A 24,180-nucleotide genomic window follows, 5' to 3' on the forward strand; every position below is an offset into this window, starting at 1 on the left:
AAACAAACACGAATAAAAGGGACTTCCAAAGCAGAGGCCAATGGCCCACCCAGTGCAAGGGCAAGTTGAAGCTAACTCCGAAACCTCCCGACAAGCTCTGGTGACAGGAACTGAACTGGACGGCATTGCGGTGTGGAGAGCTGCGGCTAAGGGCCAGGTCCACAGACCGATTCCGCAACATCTTGTAGTTGCTCTCTTGTCGCCAAGTGAGGCAGGTGACATTGATGAATCGCCCTATTATAACTTGTGATAAAAGCAGCAGGTACTTAGTGAACTGACGGATAGACATGGCAAGGAGGCAAATGGCTGGAAGACAGCTGATCCAAGTAGGAACTCAGCGAGGCCCAGAGTGAGGAGAGAAAGACAGACAGACCACACTAGACAGAGATCATAGCCCAGTCTCACAGGTGTGTGTGTGTGTGTGTGGGGGGTAAATCTCCATCACCAGGAGCATAGATGGAAACACCTGGGACAAGGGATGTGCTTAGACAGCACCAACTGAAGGGCACCATGGAGGCAGCGATCGACACACTTTCATTTGGGGCTCTTTGGATCTTGTTTGCTCTTTATTAACCTGGTTCCAATATTTGTCATGTTGGTCGGGGAGGATCAGCAGAGGGTGAGTTTTGGTTTGCGAAAACCTTCAGCGTTGAGGGATCCGTAGTAAGGTCATGATATAAACAAATGCTGTCTCCAAGAAAGCGGCCTCCTTAGAACTGCGGACTGTGGTGACTTTGACAGAGGTGGTCAACACGTATTCCCCAGTTCCCTTCCTTCTCAGACCCTGGGGGCTGCTGCAAACCCCACTTTCCTGGTTGGCAGAAAGAGGTACCCGACATTTTCCATGACGGCAGAGTCCTGAGTAATGAAGAACTACTTCAAGGGCGGTCTGAACCGAATCATTAGTTGCTTCGGTGCATCTCCGTGTCTGAGTCACCGCCGCTGAGTAGTGTGGTTTGGCCACATGCACAGCCTCCACGGAGCACCAGGACAAACACTCAGTGTAATGTCTCTGTCAGCTGTCCTCCGACGACCAAACAGAAACCACCATGGGGACAGTCGATTGCCAACAGTTTGGGGACTGTTGATTGCCAAAGTTTGGAGTTCACAGGAGGTACAACGATCCTCGCGGGGGCCCTGGTTGTGGGAGGATAGGGTTGGATGAGAACATTTCTCTGGCAGGTAGCACGAAGGTGGACAGGAAAATGAGCTCCTGAGATGTGAACGAAGAAATGAACGTATGGCATCGCTAAGCAGGCTTCCGGTTAGCAGCCAATGGAAACTATACATGGTATCTGAATAGTTTGCCCTGTTTTCCTTCAAGAAAACGCATTCTCTCATTCTGTGGCAGCTGCTGCTGCTTGGATTATGAATGGTAGGACGCCAGATGGTGTGGAAGAAGGGAATCACACATAGTTTTACATGGACAAATATTACTCCTCGAAAACATAAACATGTCAATACAAGTGTTCCTTCTCCTGGGAGGCACAGCAAAACAGCTCACTCTGTAAGTGCAAAATTACCTGCTCAGGTCACTACAAAAACAAAACACAAGGTCTTCCCAAACTTTCTCTCCTTGTTTGTCTTTAGCTACATGTCATCAGGGGAAGGGGAAATAGGACCGAATGAAGGAAGACAGGAAGGCAGGGAGGGAAGCAGGCATGATGGAGCAAACAGGAGGGGCAGAGGAGGGAGGGAGGCTGGAAGGGAGAGGAAATGGGAAGAAGATCCCAGGGAAGGAGGAAACGCAGTCTCTGGCTCCAGTGTCCACCCAGCTCATTCCCAAGGGAGCCAGCCTTGCACTAGCACCTCATGACCAAGCCCAGAACTCAACGGTGGGGAAGCTTTACCAGGTCATCTGGCTTGTCTGCGTGGTTCCTTCCGAAGCACACTTCTAGCTCTTGGCTTTTACTCGAAATGTCCCAAGGACATAGCATCCCCCACTGTCAATAGAGGTCATCCCCCAGCATCATTCTGCATATCCCACTCCATGATTCAGTATTGTGACTTCTCTCTGCTGTTCCCTGACACCTCCCACCCCCACTTTCCTTTTATTCTTCCTGCCTCAGAATTTCTCATATAAACTTGCCCCCCCACCCCCCGAAGCTGCTATGCTTGGCTTTGTGCCTGTTGTTCTGTAGTCAACTCCAGTCCCTCTCCTTCATCTGGCCTTTGGCCAAGGCTTGGCCATTGCCTCCCGAGATGTCTGTTCCCCAGGGCTTCTCATTGCCCATTTTCCCAAGCCCTTGAAGGGCCCCCTCATCTCTCAGAATGAGGAATACCCCATTGGGACTCATGGGGGGGGGACAGGGGATGATGTTTGTGGAGGAGGGGTAGAAAAATTTGTTTTTCATGTGTCATTTTGTTCTGCAGGCCTCTGGCTGTCATGAGTCAGCTCTCCTGGCATGGACTCTCATTAAACTAATGGAGGGAGGAAGTCTGGAAGCAGAGTGGGTTTGGTCAGTCCTGGCATTGTCAGAGCTATGCCCTTCTGAGCTATAAAGAGACCCAGGAGACCCTTAAAGTCATTGACAACGTGAGAACCAACTCCTCCAGTAGGGAAGTGTGTTAATCTGGGTACTTTAGAGAAACAAATCCACAGAAACTCATGTATAAGAGAGAGTTTTATATAAAGGCTAAGTGCACACCAAAACAAAACAAAACATCCCAACCCAGTGCTGCCCAAACCCACAAGTCCAACATTAACCCATATGTCCAACACCAATCCACAAAGTGCTCCTCTATCTCACAAAACACACACAATGATGCCAACTGTAGGAGGAAAGCAGATTCAGTGAACATGTAAGCATCTCAGAGCTGTCAGGGGTTTCCCCACGGCTGTTCCAGCACCCAGCGCTGTATCCGGGTAGGTCCATGTGGCTTCTCCTTGGGGATGTCTTGCAGGAAGTGAGCCTGGCTAGCTGAAGCAGGGAACTGGCTAAGGCAGCTGCACTCTGGTCCGACCATCAGAAAGTAAGAGACCCGAGAACTCGAAGGGTGAGGCTCACCGAGCCATTTATCCCTCCGCCCTTCAATTAACCCCACATGTGTTTATTGGCCAGGTTGGCACAATAAACTAACTATCTCAGGCAGTTAGCATGTTTTACTAGATGCTCCCTCTGATGGTGGAATTAGTTACAGGTTTACTTCCTATGAGTAATTTCCAGTGACTCTTCACTTCTTATTTAGGGTGTGAATCACAAATTGAACAATAAAAACACAAATGTCTAAACCAGCATCCATCACCCATAGAATCAGGGAATCAAACCTCCCCACAGGTGGGAATATGTCCTCCCATTGTAAAGAGTGACTGTGTGAGAAACCCACAGGGCCAGTTCTCTTCTGTCCTCTAAGGTTGCTATGCATCAGAATTGACTCCATGGCAGTGATTTTTTTTTTTTTTTGGTGGTGCTATGGGGTAAGTGGTGAGCTTGTAATGGCAAGGTTGACAATTCAAATCCACCAGCTGCTTCCGGGAAGAAAGATGAGGCTGTCTGCTCCCATAAAGAGAAGGGAACCCAGTGCAGGCTGGCTAGGAGCCAGGATTGACTTAATGGTTTCTGGGGTTGGTTTTGTTTTTGTTTTTGGGTAGTGTCAAAATACAATCCGTACCAGTCTGGCACATTTCCATGGGACATGGCTGTAGATGACTGGCAGATATGCCCCAAACATATCTTCCCTGTTCCATAGCCCTTCCTTCACTCCACCCTCCCTCGATGCATGGGCACAGCATGGGGTCACAGCCGTGTGCATCCTCAGGCAGCTCATTCCAGCTGCTCCCTTTAGTCCTGGCTGTGGGTAGCCTCCAAGTCACACCCTCTGGTCCTGCTTCCACATCCCCCGCCCCATCTGATCCCCTGCCCCCCATATTCCCTTCAAGCCCAGCCCAGCAGAGGCCACAGGAGGCCTTTGTGAGCTCTGAGAAGTCACCTCCGTAAGGAGGGATCCGCACTCCAGAGCAGGCGGAGCTCTCGGGTAGCAGTTCACAAAGTGGGGTCGCAGCAACAGCAGCCCCTGGCAGCTTGTGACAAATGCGTTTCTGGTGGCATACTGCGTGGTACGCCCGCCTGCTCCAAGCCAGCATTCCAACCCACCGGCTCTGCAGGAGACAAAGGAGACTCTCGGTCAAATCCTTGTCATGCACCTTAGGCCCGATCTGGTTTTCAGCATTATCCGTATTTTTTTGTTTGTTCGTATTGGGGTTTACCTCAGATGTGTTATGTCATTGGGGGTCACCCTCTTGAATTTTTGTTATATGTTTTTCGATGTATGAAACCCATGGTTGATGAACTTATAGGGACAGGTAATAGAAAAATGGATTCTGGGGGTACAGTGGTCGGGGGCAGGACAAAGGGAGCTGCTGTCGAGGAGTTCAGGAAGGAAAAGGATGTTTTGTAATCGATTGTGGTAGCAGCTGTACCATACGGCTTGATGTGATTGGATGAAGGAATGATAGGAAATCTGTATAAACACCTAATAAAATGGCTTTGGAAACAATGGTTCAGCTCTCAGAACTGCAAAGGGGCAGTTCTACTCTGCCCTGTACAGACGGTTGCTGTAGTTGGCATTGACTCAGGGGCAGTGAGAGGGAGTGGGAGTAACCGGCTCCCGTGAAATATACACGGAGAGTCTTTATTTCACTGAACAATTCATAGACGCCGGTACAAGTGCAATGTCGATGGCAGGAGAACCTAAGCTAAAAACTATCACTTAAAAGGTAGAGCGGAAACACCCCTTCTGTAAGAAAGGCACCCTGATGGATTAAAACGGAGGTGCTTGGCTTCAAACCCACAGCTGGCGGCCTAGAGAACTCTGGGGGGCTGCTGTGCTCTGTCGATGTGGTCACTCTGAGTGGGCATGGCCTCAGCGGCCACCTACGACTGGGGTAAGGACGCAACCGAGTGACATCTACCCACAGCTGCAAGGGTTTAGGGGTGAGGGGCTCCCCAAGAGAAATGGCTCAGAGGGGTTTCAGGGTGAAGTATTGGAAGGAGAGTCCAAACATTCATTTCAAGCTTCCCAATAACTCAGGGAAAGACAGTCTCTTTCATATCCGCTCTTTATTGAGACAGGAGCTGCAGAAACTGGGGGGCCCCCACCCTCCGGCTTTCATTCTTCAGAAAAGGCTATTTTCACTGCTACGCCTGCGAAAAAGTACAAATGTCAGCCAGCTCAAGGCCTGAATTAACATGCACTCGGTAAAGAGTTCTCACTTCCCTAAATATAGCTGCCAAAGGCGAGCCAAGAGGCTAACCTTCACGGTGTTCAAGAGCGACACCAATCACCTAGATTTGGCAACGCACAGGGCCTCCTTGCGACGATTTCAGCAGGTGCTTTTCTGAGCAGCAGCCAGAACCGCGACGACGGGGCAGACGTGCAGCTGGGGTCGCCCGAGCTGCATCAATAACGCTCAGCAGGATGCTCTCCGTCCCTCCCGCTCACCGAGGAGATCGCAGCATGGCTGTGCCTGCAGGAAGCAGCTCCCGACTAGCTTCTAGTTGAGCACCAGCGCCATCTAACATATTCCGGTCCAAGACTCTCCCGGGACACCAGCAGGGCAGGCCAGGCCAGGCGCCAGGACCAAACCAGGTTGGGAGCGAAAAGCGGACAAGAACAAAACCCACACTGAGACCGATCAGTGAGTTTCACTTCAAAGTGTCGCCCCCTTTCAACATGAAAACTCAAATCCTCTTATGCCATGATCGCCCTACTTTGAAACCCAGGTCTTGACAAACGTATGCAAATTGCAGTCAAGGGCAAAAGCTAACTACAAGGCAGGCTCCCCCTTGGAACTGTGAGTTATAAATACCATCAAGTCAAGTAAGAGTACATGGAAGGTCGTCGCCAAGAATCATTTTTAAGCCGATTTCCCAGATTCCAGTCTGGAAGGAAACCCAAATAATACCCTCTCAGCCCGAAGATGAGCTCAGGAGGGTGGTGGTTTTGGGCTGCGCTGCTAGCCACAAGGTCAGCAGTTTGAAACCAGCAGCCACTCTGTGGGAGAAAGACAAGTCTTTCTAGGCCCGCAAAAAGCTAGTCTTGGAAACCCAGTGGGGCAGCTCTCCCCTGTCCTGTAGGGTTGCCATGGGTCGGCCTCCACTCGATGGCTGTGAGTTTGGGGCCCTGGTGGGCTATTCTCACAATCTGGGCCTTCCCCTCCATTTAGCTGGTCAGCCTCTCTGGTCCTATAACCAGGAAACAACTAACCTTTCAGTCCAAGGACATAGGCAGAAGGTTGTATCAACACCCAGTTCTGATCCCTGTGTGCCCACCAACTTCCTGAACGTCTCTGGGCCTCAGATCCTTTCGTTGTAAGGTCAAAGATTAGCTACATCCCGTTCATGAGCTCCTCGTTCACAGACCTTGACAGGTACTGGGATATGTAGGGAGGAGGAGAAGGAAGAGGCGGCGGCTTCTCCTAGCTACCTAATCAAAATCCAAACCCAAACCAAGCCCCCTGCTAGGGAGTTGACTCTGACTCTACTGGACAGAGCAGGACCGCTTTGGAGAGTTTCTGGGGTTGTCCATTTTTATGAGAACACAAAGCCTCATCTTTCTCCCCCTGAGCGGCTGGGTGGGTTCCAACCGCTGACCTTGTGGTTATCAGCCCAATGTGTAACCAATTATACCACCAGGCACCCCCTCCACCAAAAGCAACAGCAACAACAACAACAACAACAACAACAAAAACCAAACCAAACCAGGCAAATAGCCCCGGACTACGTTGCTCTGGGTTCTCAAAGGGCTTATTTTTCAGAAGTAAGTAGCCAGGTGCTGCTGTGAGGATTCGAACCTCCTGCCTTTGAGTTAGCCTGGAGCACATGCAGGGTTTGCAGTCCCCAGAGCACGCTCACCTGGGAGCTGGAGAGAAGCAAGGGACCACGCGGAGTATCGCAAGGGAAGAAAATCGAGGCGCTGGATCCTTAGGTAGGCAGGCCTAAAGCTGTTTTCAAAGAAAATTCTGAACCATACAAAGTAAAAACCATTAAGGGACCCCAGATATGTTCTGTTTCATTGGCACAGTGTTTGTCGCCCCAGGGTGTGTGTGTGTGTGTGTGCGCGCATACACGCGCGCTCATGTATGTGTTGTCTGTGGTTGAGCCAGCTTTTGAAATTCAGAAGTCTTCTCATAAAAAGCTGGAGGCAGACTTTCCTCCTGCGGAAGAATCCACCTGTGGCAAACCTCATTGGAGTGGAGCTTGGCTGTCCGCTGTGCACCTGCTGTTCCCACCCTGGGAGGCTCATCACAAAGCTGGCACAGCCAGTGCACCGAGAAGCCCGTTGGAAGAAAGACCTGGTGATTCACTTAAGAAAGCACAGTCAATTGACTCAATGACAATTAGTTCCCCCCCGCTTTGATAACAGCTGCTTGATTCACATCAAGCACAAATAACAGTACATGGAAACCTTCATCTTCTAAGGGTGTTGCCAAGACGCCGGGCAGCATGGAGTAGACGTCTTGGTGTGAGCAGAGCCAGAGAGGGGAAAGGTGTGGAGAAACCAAGCTGGAACGCAAGGTAGAAAGCAGGAGACGGCTCCACGCTCGTCCAACATGAGCCAAGAGAGTGGCCTTAGGAGGCCAAGAGCCCAGGTCCCCGAGCGAGAAGCCTCCTCTGTCCTGAATCCTCCTACGGGCACTGGGGCCTGAAGACTTTTCGGGGAAGGTGTTGGCTAACTCAAGGAACAGGAGCCACAGCTTTGGGTGCCTGGTTTTAGGAGGAGAGCGAAGGAGAAGAAGGCAAAGGTGCTCTTTTATCTGGAGTCAATTATGTCCAAAACTAAACTCAGTGTCATGGAGCCATTCTGACTCATAGGGACCCTACAGGATGGAGTAGAACTGCCCCTGTGGGTTTCTGAGTCTGTATCCCTTACAGGAGTAGAAAGCTTCATTTTCTCCCCCAAAGCCAGCCTCGGAGCAGCTGGTTTTGAACTGCTGACCTTGCAGGTAGCAGCCCAACTCCTCACCACTACACCACCAGGGCTCCTCAGACAATTACTGAGGCACACAACTGTAATTTGCTACTCTTGCTTACTTTGTACCCTACAGCATCCCACCAGTTATTGGCTGTTTCAAATTTTCCCTCGAAACAGTTTTTTTTCCCCTCTCCATTCCACTTGACCTACTTGAGCCTGGGACCACTGTCATCTCATGTTTGGGTCCAACAACAACAACGTTCTAACTGGCTTCCAGAACCTTCAGTACCCAATCTGCCTCAGCAGACACATGTTTCTTCAACACTGATCTTGTAGTGCCCTGCTCCTACTCACACACCTTCCATGGCTCCCATGTTCCTCCCAGTCAAAACTCCTCTCCACAACCTTCAAGGCTTCCTGTGGTTTGCCCAGCTTTACATCTCCCCTCTCCCTCACACTCATCCCCAGGACAGTCCCCTAGTGCTTTCCCAGAACTGGGAATGTCTGCAACTCCCAACTTTGACTCATTCTCCCTCCTCTTCTCAAGTCCCACCCATACCCTTCTTGAAGCCTTCTTCGGCTCCTCCTGGCTGCTCACACATCCCTGACTCTGGGACTGCTATTCCACTTTCAGCCTGCACTACGCATGCTGGCCCTCAATTATACACTGTTTTGTTCTCTAATTGTTTCATGGATGTGTATCTTGTCTCTCAATTATATGGTGACCTTCATGAGTCAGGAGCATGTCTTCCGCTTCTGTCTTCTGCAGACACAGCAGAGCTGGCACAGAGGGGAAGCTTGGGGACACTTCCCTGACCAGCCGTATCTGGACACCTCCCTGAGGAAGCTGCCTGGGAGGAGGAAGGCGATGGAGGCAAACGAGGAATTTAGACTTAGAAAAAGAAAGGTGGCTTGGGTTGACTGGGTGCTGATGGTCAGGTGAGACTAGGTCCCAGTTATCACTGTCTACTGACTCAGAATACGGGCGGGTATATGTGGTGCCCAACACCTATTGCTGAGCCTTGGGGGGCAGGGGGGTGGTAGTGGTGACGTGTGGGCTGCGATCCAGATCCATGAGGTTGACCGTTCAGAACCATCAGCTATTGAGTGGGAGACAGATGGCGCTTTCTATTCCATAAACAGTTACAGTCTTGGAAGCCCACCAGGACAGTTCTACCCTGTCCTATAGGGTCCTATGAGTCGGAATCGACTCCGTGACAGTGAGTGAAGGGAGTCATACCTCCTGCACGCTCACATTTAGCCCATGCCTGCAGCCGATCTGACTTTTGTGTTAGGGTGTGTGCTCCTTGGGTGGCGTGCAGGATCAACGGCTCAGCTGTAATTGAAAGGGTGGCGTCCATCCAGAGGATCCGGAAATCCGGCCCCTGAACCCCCCTCAGGAGGACAGTCCTGCTCTCGTGTGGGGTCCACTGGACAGTGACTGGTGGCTGAGTTGCTCCTTACAGGCCAGGGACCTGGCTTTCCTTTTTCTTTTTGAAATCATTTTATCAGGGGCTCATACAACTCTTATCACAATCCATCTATCCATCCATGGTGTCAAGCACATTTGTACATTTGTTGCCATGATCATTCTCAAACATGTGCTTTCTACTTGAGCCCTTGGTATCAGCTCCTCATTTCCCCCCCTCTCTCCCCACTCCCCCTCCCTCATGAACCCTTGATAATTTATAAATCATTATCATTTTGTCATATCTTACTCTGTCCAATATCTCCCTTCACCCACTTTTCTGTTGTCCATCCCCCAGGGAGGAGGTTATATGTAGATTTTTCCAATCGGTTACCCCTTTCTACCCCACCTTCCCTCCCCCCTCCTGGTACAGCCACTCTCAGCACTGGCCCCGAGGGGTTCAACTGTCCTGGGAGCTGGCTTTTCAAGCGTCCACACACAGTGTCCAGCCGGCGGGGATTTGGAGTTGAACCAGAATGCCCAGGGGCCACCAGGACCCTTTTTGAGAGAATCATGCTTGTGGTCTGTCTAAGGCGGAAGTGACCTTCCAGGCAACCCCACCCTCTGCCAGAGTGAAGACACAAGAGCTGATGTGCACCCAGAACAAAGACCACCGGGGGGGGGGGGGGCTCTCTGTGGAAGAAATGCAGAGGCCTCCTGCAGGGAAGGCTGGGAGAAAATGGCCACATTACCTATGACATCATCGCTCTCATGGCCAAGGATGGTATTTTCCACTCCTTTCCTGCAGACCAATCGAGGAATGCCAAGCCTGTCATTAGGACTCTCTGTCTCACCATCTATTCAGTGAAGATAGGAACCTGCTGACCACAAGGGAGTTTGAGTGCCTTAATTACGACAGAAAAGATGCTGTGAAAATACACCAGGCTCTCCACAGGCCATTTCTGTTGATTCACACGGGCTCCCAAGCAGCCCTAGGATCCTAATGAAATTCAGTCAGCCCTGCCCTGGCCTGGCCTCATCCCTGGGTGTTTGGTTGGCAGATTCTTCTCCCATCACATGGCCCGGGAGATGCTGAGGAATGCCTTATGAGCAGAGGCAGCCTCTGGGGGTGCTGACCTGTCTCTCTTGCCACAAGTCACAGTCCTCCTCCCAAGGGGATTCGTGACCAGATGAAGTGGCTGAGGTGCAGCCCTTGGGGCCAAGGAGAGTCCCCCAGGAGAGAATGTTCCAAATGGCAGCGTGGGTAGCCAGCGTGCACCAGATCAAAAGGCTCGCTTGAGTTTGCATGATGGGCGCTGACCTTACAATCCAGGCATTCTCTCCTCCTGTATGTCACCGCGGAGTCACCAGAGAGGATTTGGAGAAGGTCTCAGTAGACAGAGAGCATCCCTGCCTGCATCTCTCTTCTTTGGATGTGCGCTTCCTGAGCTCCCATGCTCTCCTCAGACCCCCGAGCTCTCTGAGAACCCCGGGGACCGTCAAATGCTCTTGCTACACAGCCAACCCTTCCTACCCAGAGGGCACGTCACCAAAAACAAACAAAATCCTTTCTTTTAGTTTGTCAAGATGCATCTTCAATATAAGGTATAAAATTTAAAAGCATCTGAGTACCACGTGAACAGAGAGACGGTTGAGTTTCAAGAATACAACATGCCCCTACGTTTTGCTAAGTGAATGAATTACAGAAGTCAAGAGAGATGGACCCCATGTTTGAACACTGACCTGAAAATGGCATCACCATTGCTAGTGGTATCCAAACGTGCCAAACGCACTGCTATCGCGTCGATCAAACTCACGGTGACTCCATAGGACCAGGGTGACTGCCCCTGTGGGTTCTAGAGACTATCTCTTCGCAGGCGTAGAAACCCTCTTACTTCTCTCAAGGAGCTCCTGGTGGTTTTGAACTGCAAACTGCAGTTTGTCGACCATTATACTACCAGGACTCCCGAAACATAGTAAATCATTTTTTTCAAATCTCCCTCGTTCCAAAACTCTCAGACAATGTGGCATGCAGGAGGCTTTCTTCCAGAAAGTGACATGAGCAGAAACCAGCACTTACAGTTACAGTTGCCCACCGACCTGCCACCATTTCATACTAGAAAGTAGTGTCAGTAGGGGTCATACTGCCAGGAAAAAGATAGACGGGTCCCCCTCCCAAAGGCAGCCTATTCTGCCCCTCCATCTCCAAATCACCTGTGTTTGTGTGGAGGTCTTTTATTTTCAGTGAAGTTTAAATCCCCGCCCCAAGGGAGAAAACCAAACAGTCGTCTATCCTACTGCCCAGGGAGAGATAACTATTGAACGTGGACAGGCTGGGTTTGGATTGGTGATCTCTTGGTTCTCAACCTTCCTCATGCTGCGACCCTTTAATACAATTCCTCATGTTGGAGTGACCCCCCTCAACCATAAAAGTATTTTCGTTGCTACTTCATCACTGTCATTTTGATACTGTTATGAATCAGGCAACCCCTGTGAAAGGGTCATTCAACCCCCAAAGGGGTCGAGACCCACTAGTTGAGAACCACTGTCTTAGACCCATGTTGGGTGTTGGAGCGCAAGAATTTCAGCTTATTCAACTAGACAATTAGACTTGAGCCAGCATCACCAGAGGACCTCTGCCCTTCCTTAGCATGCTCGAGACTCTACCCATGTGTCTGAAGGGGATCCGGCAGTTCCCAGTGGAACTGGATCTGCATAGGACAAACCTAAGACTGAAGTCTTAAACATTAGTGTGCTTTTTTAGCTTGCTCATCTGCTCCCACGATAAATGAGTGTCTCTATACATACAAGGAGCCCTGTGGCTCAGTGAGTAAGCATTGAGCTGCCAACAGTGAGGCTCAGGGTTCAAACCCACCAGCTGCTCTGTCGGAGAAAGATGAGGCTGTCTGCCGCCACAGAGATTTACAGTCAGAGGGACTCCGGGGGTTCGTTCTGTTCTCTCCTACAGGGTTGCAATCCTTTGGAATCAATTCAGTGATAGTGCTTTGGTTTGTTTAGTGTTTTACACACAGACTCTGCTGTGGACTCCTTTCCAGCTCATAGGGGGCCCCGAGGCCAGCGTAGGACTCCCCTAGAGGGTTTCCAGGACTGTAATTTTTGGGGGGTGCTTTACATAGCCGTATCTTTCATAGAGTGGCTGGTGGGCTTGACCCACCGTCCTTTCAGTTGGCAGTTGAGCACTACTTAACCAGTGTGCTTCCTGAACACAGAAAACACATATATGCAAACATGTACACACATCAAAAATCTTTTTAAAAGGTTCATTTGAAGAAAACAGAAAGCAACAAGCTAACAGAATGTTCTAAGAAATGCTTCGTTAGCATTAAAAAAAAAATCTAGCTCCACTTCGGAATTCTCTTTCACCAGCGAGTCACGTTGCTTCCATAAGGTCGTGATGCTTTGCATGCCACGGAGCCGTTCCGTGTTAGTCATGAATAAAATTAGAGACACTTATATACCCAAACAATTCACTCCAAGTCATTTATCACTAACACCACTGGGGAGGCAGAAAGCATGTTTCACTTTAAGATAACGAACCAGACCATAATCTTTCACCGGCGAATTCTCCTTTCATCTAAATTTGATTTAAAAAAAAAGCCACGAGGACACCACCCGGCGCGATACCCTCTCCTTTGAGCCACTCGCTTCCACTTACCATGAGCGTGCGCCAAAGCTCAGCCTCCCTGGCGGAGAGCTCCCTGTCGGCGGGGTACATTGCTTGTTCTGCCTCGTCAGTCATGTCACTTGAAGCTGCTCAAACGACGGAGCACAGGCAAGCAGACATTTCAGCAGGGCTACGCTCACCACCTTGCCAGTTGTAGCCTCTCCTGGCTGACTGTCCCGAGAGGAATGGAATTTGCAAAGGTTGGAGGGAACTGGGTGTGGGCCTTTCCCAAAGTTATGATTCAAAAGCGAGAAATGTCTCCTTCGCGGAGATAATAATATAATGCAAAGAAGGAAAGTGTGCCCTAGGATGACTGCCACTTATGACATGACAAGTCATACTGCCATCTGAGGATGCCCCTCCCCTTGGCCCGAGTGCCAAGACCAGTCCTGGAGTGGGTGTGCAGCCTCCTTCAGACATTGCTCTGTGTGTGTGTGTGTTTTCCCTCGCAGTCTCGAGAAATTATAAGCCTCCCAGTACACTTTAAGTTGTGAACAGGAACACAAGAACGGGCCTCTGGAATGTCAGTCTCAGTGTACAAGCGCAGGAAGATGGCTTCTGCCCCTCTGGTCGGCAAAACTCCCCGATGCCCGCCACCCAAGTGCTCACTCCTTGCTGCAGCTGTTACAATAAGTAGAAAGGGATGTTCGTCAGCCAGATGAAGATGCAGTGCATGTGTTTAGAGCATCCGCATTTATTCTGGCAAGAGGCAGGAGAGGAAATCTGCTGCTCACAAGGCTGTAGAGTGTTCGAAACAGTGGCTAACACCTTAGGCAAGCTTAGACCTGAAGCCTTTTCTTCTTCATCCATGCAGCTTACACTGCTGGTCCCTCAAAAGAAAGGGGCATTTGTGAATAGAGAAGTTCAACCCCCCATGCCACACCCCCCAAGCCACCCCCACAATTACTGCAAGAAGCAGGAAATGCAGAATCTAGAAACAGCGTGATGGAAGAAATAGAAGCACTCTGGTCATTTCTTTAAAAATCATTTTATTGGGGGCTCGTACAACTCTTACCACAATCCATCCATCCATCCATCCATCCATCCATCCATCCATCCATCCTTCCATGTGTCAAGCACATTTGTACATTTGTTGCCATCATCATTCTCAAAACATTTTCTCTCTACTTGAGCCCTTGGTATTATTTCTTGCTGCAATCTCATGGCATGTTCACTCTCAAGGAACGCTACTTGGGTCTTTAAATCCAACAAAACTGCCAAAGCTTGCGAAGAAGAGAGACACTGCATCGTAACCTTTGAAAAACCTTCCTCACGTGCCGTCTCCCTCCTCCCGCCAGTTTCTAGTTACACAACACTGGCTGAGCTGCCGTCCTGTGCCTCAAGATGCTGCTGGGGTCAGCAGCTAAGGTTTGATCCCAAAGCCTGGTGGGCAAACGCAGAAGCCCCGCCAGTGTTCCAACATGGAACTTATCCCCCCTTCGCCAGGTGGGGTGGCTGCTCTCCCTCCTCTGCCCAACGTGGACAGAGCTTTCCCAAGGGGCCAGCTTTGGAAAGTTTTACCCAAGAACCCTTTATGTCAGACAACTAACAACCGACAGACAGCTAGCACTGTCTCCATTTCCTTGGGACCCCAAATGACTTCCAGTCTTGCCAGAATAACGGCTGAAGGGTACCATCATCAATCACTTACAAAACCAAGCGAAGCGTAATCAATGGAAAGTTGGCCAAAGAATCAAAAGTTTTCAGGGATACACACACACACACACACATTTACATATGTTTATATGTGTCTAAATAGACAAAACAAAATAAGAAATCCAGACCCGTTACCACGTGGACTGATTCTGACTTCGCATGACCCTGTAGAACAGAACTGCCCCATGGTGTTTTGAGCCTGTAATCTTTAGGAAGGTGCCTGCCTCTCCTTTCTCCCATGAAAGGGCTGGTTGGTTTGAACTGGCAATGTTCTGGTTAGCAGTCCAATGTTTAACCATTGCAGCGCCGTGGCTCCTCGGATATGCAGAAGGACTCGTTGAATACGCTTCTTCCCTAGATGCTCCAAGAAAGGCTACACTGGGTGGACGGCTCCATTAACCACTTTAGAACCTGTTGTGTGGGTCCCGCCTCCTCGCCGAGTTCACCTCTCTGACAGGCACCTGTTTGAGGCCAGCGGGTGTGAGTCACTCATCAACTGTCCAACGTTCCCACGCAGGTGAGAGAACTAGAAGGTCTGGTCGTCTTCTCTCCTGGTGAAATCTGATCTCTACAGGATCATCAAAATAGATCTGTGTATGAAAATCACAGAGACCCGAGGTGCTACATACACTCAGGTTTTCTTGAAAATTCAAGAGCATCTTGATACTTAAAGACACCCGCTGGCATTTCTACCCATCAGGAGGGGGGAAACAGCTCTTGGGAAAACACCCAGCCTGATTCATGTTTTACAAGTGCAAGTGTCTGGAGATGGTTTCCTGATTCTGAGGGCCACCAGCTCAGTCTGTCTCACCTGCGACGGACTCAGCCAATGTCCCTGGAACACACTAGCGACTTTTCATGGCCAGTTTCACTGACGGCACTCAGAGAGCTGTACAGAGTTGTGGTGACTTTTACTCATTGGCAAACAATTTATAAGAAAAATGTGATGCGAGATCCATCTACATTTTCCAACTAATTAAAATGATCTTAAGAGCATGGAATAGCAGGGACAGTGTCTCCCCAGGGAACCCTCCCCTCCCCTTACTCTCTGGTATGAGGAAGAGTCTGTTGAAAATATTTCCCTTCTTGGCCCATATTTCCAGATGGGAATTAACCTCACCACCATGTTTATGGCTATCGTGTCCATTGGTAAAATGCAAAGGCATTGTGATACTTCAAGACACCCTCTGTTATTTCTGCCCCTAAAGAGGGGGAAAGAGCTCTTGTCAAAACACCTGCCCAGTTGATTCACGTTTTACCAGCGCAAGTGTTTGGAGATGGCTTTCTTCCTCAGAGAGCCTGACTTTTTGGTCACAATCGATGGAGGGTTTATTCTAGATTCTGCTCCTTCCTCGCTGATCTTCCCCACGTTCCTCCGAGCTTCCTCACTCCGTGTGCCAGAAGTTAGCAAGACTCTCTGGCTTGTGTTTTCTAAAAGACTGATCTTCTCTTGTATAGCCATTGAAGGGGGTCAATGTTGGCTTCTCCCCATCTGGAAGAAGGATCAGTAACCAAACTGATCTCACCGCCATTGAGTTGTTTCCAACTTAAATCAAAAGACACAAGCAGACAATTAGCCCACTGGACTCATGGACCACACAAATATCACTCTCTCCCACCCAGAGGCCCAAACTAGAGGTGCCCAACTACCACTGCAAACAGCTTGGAAAAGGATCTCATGAGAAGGCCCTGGCTAGCGTGGAAGGAAAATGTGGAGCAGAACTCAAAATTATAAAAGACACCAGGCTTATTGATCCATCAGAGACTCATAAGACCCCCCAAGACTACGGCCCTTAATTATCCTTCAAGCCTAACTTGCCTGCCCCAGTTTAGAATAATCAACCACTTGGGGTACCACTTATCCAAGAACAGGATTTAGGGAAGAAGGAGGAATGGAAACAGAAAACACATGGAAGAAATGGGATAAGCAATAGTATATTGAGGGGATTTAAATGGATGCGTTGAAACAAAATCAGTACAAATTATTGAATGGAAACCTGAAGATCTGCTCTTCACACCTTCACCTAAATCACAAAATTAATACACACACATACACTCACACACTCACATAAGAAATAATACTGAGCCCCCAAAGGAGATAGGATTTGGAGGAAGTAGCCACAAATATGTGAGAAACAGAGGGAGGAGGTAATGGGGTTGTTTCACACAAGAAAACGCTGCTATGGACAAGGAAAGGTCCCACACCCCGCTAATGCAGGACTCTCAGTTTTCCTTGGACAGACTGAAGACTCCGCGAAGAAGTGTGTGGATGTGTAGAGGGGTAGATGCACGACTGGGGCTCACAGCCTCCGTGAGATCTGAGTGCTCTAGGGAGCACGGAGCATCTGAGAGCTGCCGGTGTGCCCTCAACAGCATGGAAGATGCAGTCAAGGCCCTTTGATTGTGGGCACTCCCTAAGCCTCCTTGGCATCCCCTGCCAAGGGGAGGAGACTCTCACACAAGAAGAGGGCTAAAGGGTAGGACTCTTAAGTTTTTGCAAAAGAAATACCCACATTTAGTCTACCGAGGGGTGTCAGGGCAAGGATTCACACCAATGTGGCGTGCATGTTGTTCAGGATCGAATTCTTGCCTTTTCTGTGGGAGACCTGGGGGCTCTGTTTCCGGCTAATAGCACAACGCAAGCACAGTCACCGCCCACGGGTTAGTGGAAGCTGATGTGTTGCTATGATACTGAACACATTTCAGAGGACTCGCTAGATGAAACTGGATTAGGCGGAAAGACTTGGCGATCTACTTCTACAAACGAGTCAACGAAAACACGATGCATCCCGGTGGTCTGATCCCAGGTCTGAGCACAGGGATGGCACAGGACCCCGTGGCACTTTGTTCCATTTCGTGTGGGGTGGTGGAGCTCATTCTGATACCGTCACTGAAGGGAGACTTCACAAAGCCCAGCCACTTTTCCCCTACAAGCCAAGTGGACTCGCGCCCCTGGCATTACTCTGGCCACCTTTGTCTGCCCACTCAAGGTCATCCCAGTTCATTGGCCATCACTTGGACATTCACTTTGGGCCCCACAGTGGGTGGTCTCCTGCCCTGTTTCCCTGACTCTGCAGCGTGAGGTGGCACCCTCAAAACAAGAGATGAGGGGGTTTGCAAATGAGACATAGTTATCACACTCATTGCACTTTTAGCCGTTAGCCCATAAAGATCTAGATCGGAGAAAAAGATCCATTTAGAATTGATTGTTGAAGGCCTCCTAGGAGGATGAAGACCAGCATGGTGGCTGTTGTTAGTTGTCATGAGTTGGTTCTGACCCAGGTGACCCATCAGTCACCAGGCCTTGTTCCTCCAGTCCTTGTATCAGTGATATTAGTATCTATGGTCAAGATGAGACCACAGCCCCTCTCCGGATTGAGAAATTGACATGCTTATTTCATTGACCTGTGTAAGCACCAGATCTCATCTCAGCCTCCTTGACAAATTCAGCACCCCAAAATGTCTCTGTTAGATGACAAGACACTCATTCAGCAGTAAAGCAGGATTCAGAGCCAAGTTGATGTGCTTCCGAGTCCAAGGCCTTTCCATCATTTCCGGATGCTCCTTTCTCACTCCTGTGTAATGCAGCCCATTGCTCTCATAAAGAAAAGGAAAGAGCTGGGCCGAGAACACCTACAAGGCACTGGGAGAAACACGTGCTCTGAGCTCAGGGCCTGAGAAGGTGCAGGCGGGGACCGTCACTGAGTTAGGGCAAGGAATCAACTTATTTTAAGATATTTTCAGCAACTGTGCTGAGGTTGAAAGAAATAATGATTGACAATAGTTGAAGGCCTCAATGACTATCAGCTACCATCTGTTTGATAAGCATTCATCTATGTGTTGGACTTCCCTTTATCTTTCTGTCAGCTTGGGGTTTACTTCTTTTTTTTCTTTCATTTTATTGAGAGCTCTTCCAGATATTATAACAACCCATAGTTCAATTAGATCAAGCATGGTTGTACAATTGCTGCCACTGGCACTCTGACATCAGCTCTCCTTTATCCCACCCCACTCCAAGGAGTCCTTGTTATATTAAATATTATTATTATTGCTATTTCTTTTTTGGGCCATATTTACACCATCCAATGTGTCCATTGTCTTACCATTATGTTATTCGTTTCCCTCGAGTGGGTTTATATAGTCATTGTTGTATCCCCTCCTTTCTGTACCCTCACGGAATCATTACTCCCATTACTATTTCGGAAGGGTTTAATCTATCTTGGATTTCATGCATCAGGTGATCTTAACTACACAAATGAACATATTAAGGTAACAAGATTAATGAAGTAAAACCAAGGAGTTGGTCTTTCTTTAGTTGAATTGTACTTAAGTGTAAGACTAAGAAAATTAAATTAAAAATAAAAGTGATAGGTAAATTTATAAACTGGGAAGAGGATAATGGATGGGAAATCTCTCAATTACACATTTCTAGAGAAACAGTTGGCAGTGTGAGTCCACCCAGACATGCCCCCGAAGAAAGATCTGGAGCTCTACTTCTAGAAAATCCTGTGACGACGCCCAGTTCTACCTGGACACACCTGGGTCGCAGTGAGTCAGAATGGACCCGATGCAAACTGGTTTGTTCGTGTTTGGTTTCACAGGTAGAGTGCCAAGCAGAGAATAAGCCTCTGGAACGCCATAAACCCAGGTCTGTATGTGGGTGGTGGCCGCTAACAGGGACAGGAAGCCCGGCCCAGCCTCCAGGGACACTCCTGTACCCATAGGAGAAACACATGGCAGTCTGTTTTTTTTTTTTTTTAAGGACAGCATTGGAAACCTGTAGGCCATTCTTCACCCTTGAGGGCTGCTATGAGTTGGCATCGACTCTCTGGCAAAGGCCTAATGGGATCAGAAGAGCCCTAGGCGGTACAAACAGCTAATGTACCCTGGTCCTTCTGTGTGGCCTTCTACTACCAACTTGTGTGGAAGAACAACAGGCAGCCAACAGGGCACTTTATAGAAGCAAGTAAGCTGGCAAGATTGTTAAACCATAAAAAATAGAGCCCATTTGATGAAAAGAGACAGAGGGATGAATGCTGGGAGATGGGATTTCTAGGGCAGCAAAACTCTCGTGCCTGATACTGTCCTGGTGGACATCTGATCTCATGCCCTTTCCAAATTCACTGCACTGTACAATGTAAAGAGTGAGTGCTAATGTTCATTACGGACTTCAGTTAATGTGCCCGTATTGAGTCATTATTTAGCAAAGGTGTCATACGAACCAAGATGTTAATAGCAGGGATGATTGTATGTGGTGGTGTGAAGAGGTATATTGGAACCTCTATAAAATAAAGAATAAGCAATAAAATGTATTAAAATGCCTAAAAAGAATACTTTAAATCGATGACTTCACCACTGCCAAAGGGATTTTTTTTATGGGAACTAAACCAGGGCTCTTCAAAAAGTTAGTGAAAAATGGAATTGGAAGATAAAAACTAAAATTATAGAGACTTTATTTTTCTCAACAGAACTGTGATCAAGTTCAGATGCCAGCCATTTACTCCGTCCCCAAAGAAGGGAAGGTCCTGGGAATGTAACTGTAAACACAATCTGCTTTTACCTTAATAACCGATACAATTGGTGCTTTTCAAAGATTTCTTTAGATTAGGAAATAGAATCAGAAGAAGCCAGTGGCGCAGTTGCATGACTTGGTATGGGCCTTCTGTCCGTTGTCTTTGTAGCCCACCCAATGACTACTTAGGTAAGGCTTGAGGATGTGAATAAGCTGTGTGGAATTCTAACAGGGGCATTGGTCAGCTGTGTCATTCCGCTGGGTGTGAAGTGAGCCACCTCAGAACCAGGAACGGAGGGAAGGAGGTGAGTGGATCTCATGACAGCCCAGAAAGGGGAGCTAGGAATGAAGTGCATCCTTTGGACCCTGGGATCCCTGTGCTGAGTGATTCCATCCAGGAGACAGCGCTGTGACGCCTGAAGAGTGGAGAGGAACAGCAGAGGAGCCGCGCAAGTGAACCAAGAGCCCGGGCGCTAGAAAGTGGTTGGCTTCCTAGTCTCCAGCAGAAGTAAAGGTAAGTGTTGGTGATGTTGATTTCAATCCCTACACTGACATGTAGAAGTATTTATGGGAAAAACCAAATAATTAAAAAAAATGCAAACGAGTAAGAATATATTACAAAAGATCCGTGTCTCTTTCTCATGTAAAGTTCAAGGGCTAGACCCAGTCCTATTTGGAGAGAGAAGGGAGTGACTTATTGAAGCCAGGTGTGCATACCTACATAAGACAGCATCAGACAAGGCTAGAGATCTGTGACCATGGCGTCCGAGACGAGGGTTAATCTGGGAATGTGACAGCAGCATCCACAGCCACCTGACAGGGCAGATGACAGGCATTCCTCAGTCTGGACGTGAGCAGCACTTACCAAGGCTTCCCTGATAATCAAATGGTCAGAAGGCGCCATCACAGTCCTTCAAGCCATCATGGTTCACACCCGTGAGGGCTTTCCACTCTCTCTGTGGCAGTGACCCACATAACTTAGAGGACATGTCCCACTCCATATCTTTGTTGCACAGCAGACAAAACATAAATGGCAATCTATTTCTTTATAGGGAGCCTAAAATGCCCTCTATTGACCTAGGACAACAGTTCTCAACCTGTGGGTCACGGCCCCTTTGGGGGTTGAATGACCCTTTCACAGGGGTCACTCGATTCATCACAGTAGCAAAATGACAGTGATGAAGTAGCAACAAAAATAATTTAATGGTTGGGGGTCACCATCACATGAGGAACTGTATGAAAGGGCCGTGGCACTGGGAAGGTTGAGAACAACTGGGCTAGAAAAACAAGGCATTGCATCATCTGCATTGCTGACTAATTCATGTTCTCAGAAGCATAACCCAGTCAAATAGAAAACAAAAAAGCTGAAAACTATAGAATTTTTTTTGTGGTTGTTGTTGAGAAGATACCCAGCAAAGTACGCATCAATTCTGCAGTGTCTACCTGTTTAATGCAGCGACATGGATCACAGTCTCTGAGTTCTCCCCCCATTCTCAACCTCCTTTTCTGATCAGCAGAAACCCTCTGCCTTCTAAGGTTCCTACCAAATCTCTTGAGTTGCCGTTGTGCAGTTCATCCTTTAGAAGAAGTTCTTACAAGAGCATCATGCTCAAGGCAGACCTTTTTTTCTAGTCAAGCTTAACTAGCATTTGTTTTTTTAGGGAAGGATGAAGCTTTCTATGCCTGTAAATAGTTTCAGCCTCAGAAATCCACAGGGGCAGGCCTACCCTGTCCCACAGGGTCACCACGAGTCAGAAGCAACTTGATGGCAGTGAATATTATTTGTTTTAAGATGACCTCAAGGGACATTTTTGGCTTAGGGTTTAAAGATGATCTCAGGGAAAATACTTCCAAGGGCTGACCAGCACCCATGATTCTAGAAGAAAGCGTGGGTTATGCATGGGTGTGAACTCCTGTCCCACTTTCCCCTTACGATCAGGGTAGTCGATGGTGGTTTAAATTCTTAGCGTGTTCAAGGGGCACACTTTCTTGGAGGTTGCATAAGCATGGACTGAAAGGGCCATGAGTCATGTGTTGACTCTGCCCTAACTCGCTGGAATCTTTGGAACACAATGGAACAAAATTGAATTGGTTATCGAGGACAGAAACATTTTATGTTGTAGCCTCCCAAGCCAATCTTTTACTATGTCCACAATACTTATGAGGGGCAGCAAGTTGAATAGATTTTCTGAATGGAAGGTCTGCTATAAAAGACTCGTTTCAAAGTGGTAAAGAACAAATGTGTCACTTTGATGACTAAGATGTCCCTGATCCACGCCATTGTCTTCTTAGTGGTCTCGTATGCATGTGAAAGTTGGGCGATGAACAAGACAGGAGAGGGGTCATTGTGCTGTGAGTGAAGAATCTTGAAATGACCTTGGACTGCCAGAAGAACCAACAAATCCATCTTAGAAGACATACAAGAGAATGCTCCTTAGTGTCAAAGACCAGTCACAAAGAGAGGACATCATGGTTGGTAAAGTGGGTGAGATAGTTAAGTAATCACGTGTCAACGTGAGGATATTATGAATGAAGGGGTGGAGCCTAGCCTGTCAATCAGGTCACTGTGTGGTAATCCCTCCTTAAGGGCGTGGTCTTCTCATGAGGATTCTGGGAGTTTTCCTCTCTTCCTCCCTGGAGGTGGGACACCCACTTTGTCTCTGCATGACATTCCTGTTGACAAGCCACATGGAGCCATACTGATGGCAGCCAAATTCCTGGAGCTGAAGGAGTCACACGGAGAGCCGTGCCAGTGCTGAGATGCTTCTGCAAGACTTCACCCACTGGCCTGTGATCTTCCTGCTTTGGGCATCATTGCAAGTGCTGCGTGAGTCTGTAGAAGAATTTATGGACTCATATCTGACATTTAGGCTAATATTGTACTTATGGGCTAACATTGGACTTATGGACTTGATCTGGACAGGCCTGGGATGTTTTATTGATGCACAATTACTTCTTGATATCAAGCTCTCTCTCTTTTTTCTTTTTTTACATTTTATTAGGGACTCATACAACTCTTATCACAATCCATACATATACATACATCAATTGTATAAAACACATCCGTACATTCTTTGCCCTCATCATTCTCAAAGCATTTGCTCTCCACTTAAGCCCTTTGCATCAGGTCCTCTTTTTTTTCCCCTCCCTCCCCGCTACTCCCTCCCTCATGTGCCCTTGGTAACTTATACATGGTTATTTTGTCATATCTTGCTCTATCCGGATTCTCCCTCCCCCCCCCTTCTCTGCCGTCCCTCTCCCAGGGAGGAGGTCACATGTGGATCCCTGTAATCAGTTCCCCCTTTCCAACCCACTCACCCTCCACTCTCCTAGCATCGCCCCTCACACCCTTGGTCCTGAAGGTATCATCCACCCTGGATTCCCTGTGCCTCCAGCCCTCATATGTACCAGTGTACAACCTCTGCCCTATCCAGCCCTGCAAGGTAGAATTCAGATCATGGTAGTTGGGGGGAGGAAGCATCCAGGATCTGGGGGAAAGCTGTGCTCTTCATCGGTACTACCTCGCACCCTGACTGACCCATCTCCTCTCCTAAACCCCTCTATGAGGGGATCTCCAGTGGCCGACACTTGGGCCTCGGGTCTCCACTCTGCACTTCCCCCTTCATTCAATATGGTATATAGATATATATATATATACACATATATACATATATATATATATACACATACACATATTCTTTTTTTTTGCATGATGCCTTATACTTGGTCCCTTGGGCACCTCGTGATTGGACTGGCTGGTGTGCTTATTCCATGTGGGCTTTGTTGCTTCTGAGCTAGATGGCCGCTTGTTCACCTTCAAGCCTTTAAGACCCCAGACACTATCTCTTTTGATAGCCGGGCACCATCCAAGCTCTCTCTTATACACACAGGAGTGTCTCTGGATTTCTTTCTTCAGTCTACCTGGACTACCACAGTGAGTCAGCAGAAAGGAGGTGAGCCTCTGAGGAGAGGAATGGACACAACAGACATAGTAATGAACTCGAG

At 48.5% G+C, this 24,180-nt stretch overlaps 1 protein-coding gene across 2 annotated transcripts in view; it reads right to left on the reverse strand.

The window, feature by feature from the left end:
* SASH1 (SAM and SH3 domain containing 1) overlaps positions 1–13,302 on the reverse strand; it is a 373,743-nt gene extending 360,441 nt beyond the window's left edge. For both annotated transcript variants that reach the window (XM_075554412.1, XM_075554411.1), the window contains exon 1: positions 12,999–13,302. In XM_075554412.1, the coding sequence (XP_075410527.1) occupies positions 12,999–13,082 (84 nt within the window). In that variant the 5' untranslated portion in view covers positions 13,083–13,302. The remainder of the gene's footprint in view (positions 1–12,998) is intronic.
* Between the last annotated feature and the right edge of the window lie 10,878 nt (positions 13,303–24,180).

Source organism: Tenrec ecaudatus, chromosome 7, assembly GCF_050624435.1.
Source record: "Tenrec ecaudatus isolate mTenEca1 chromosome 7, mTenEca1.hap1, whole genome shotgun sequence".
Taxonomy (NCBI): Eukaryota; Metazoa; Chordata; class Mammalia; order Afrosoricida; family Tenrecidae; genus Tenrec; species Tenrec ecaudatus.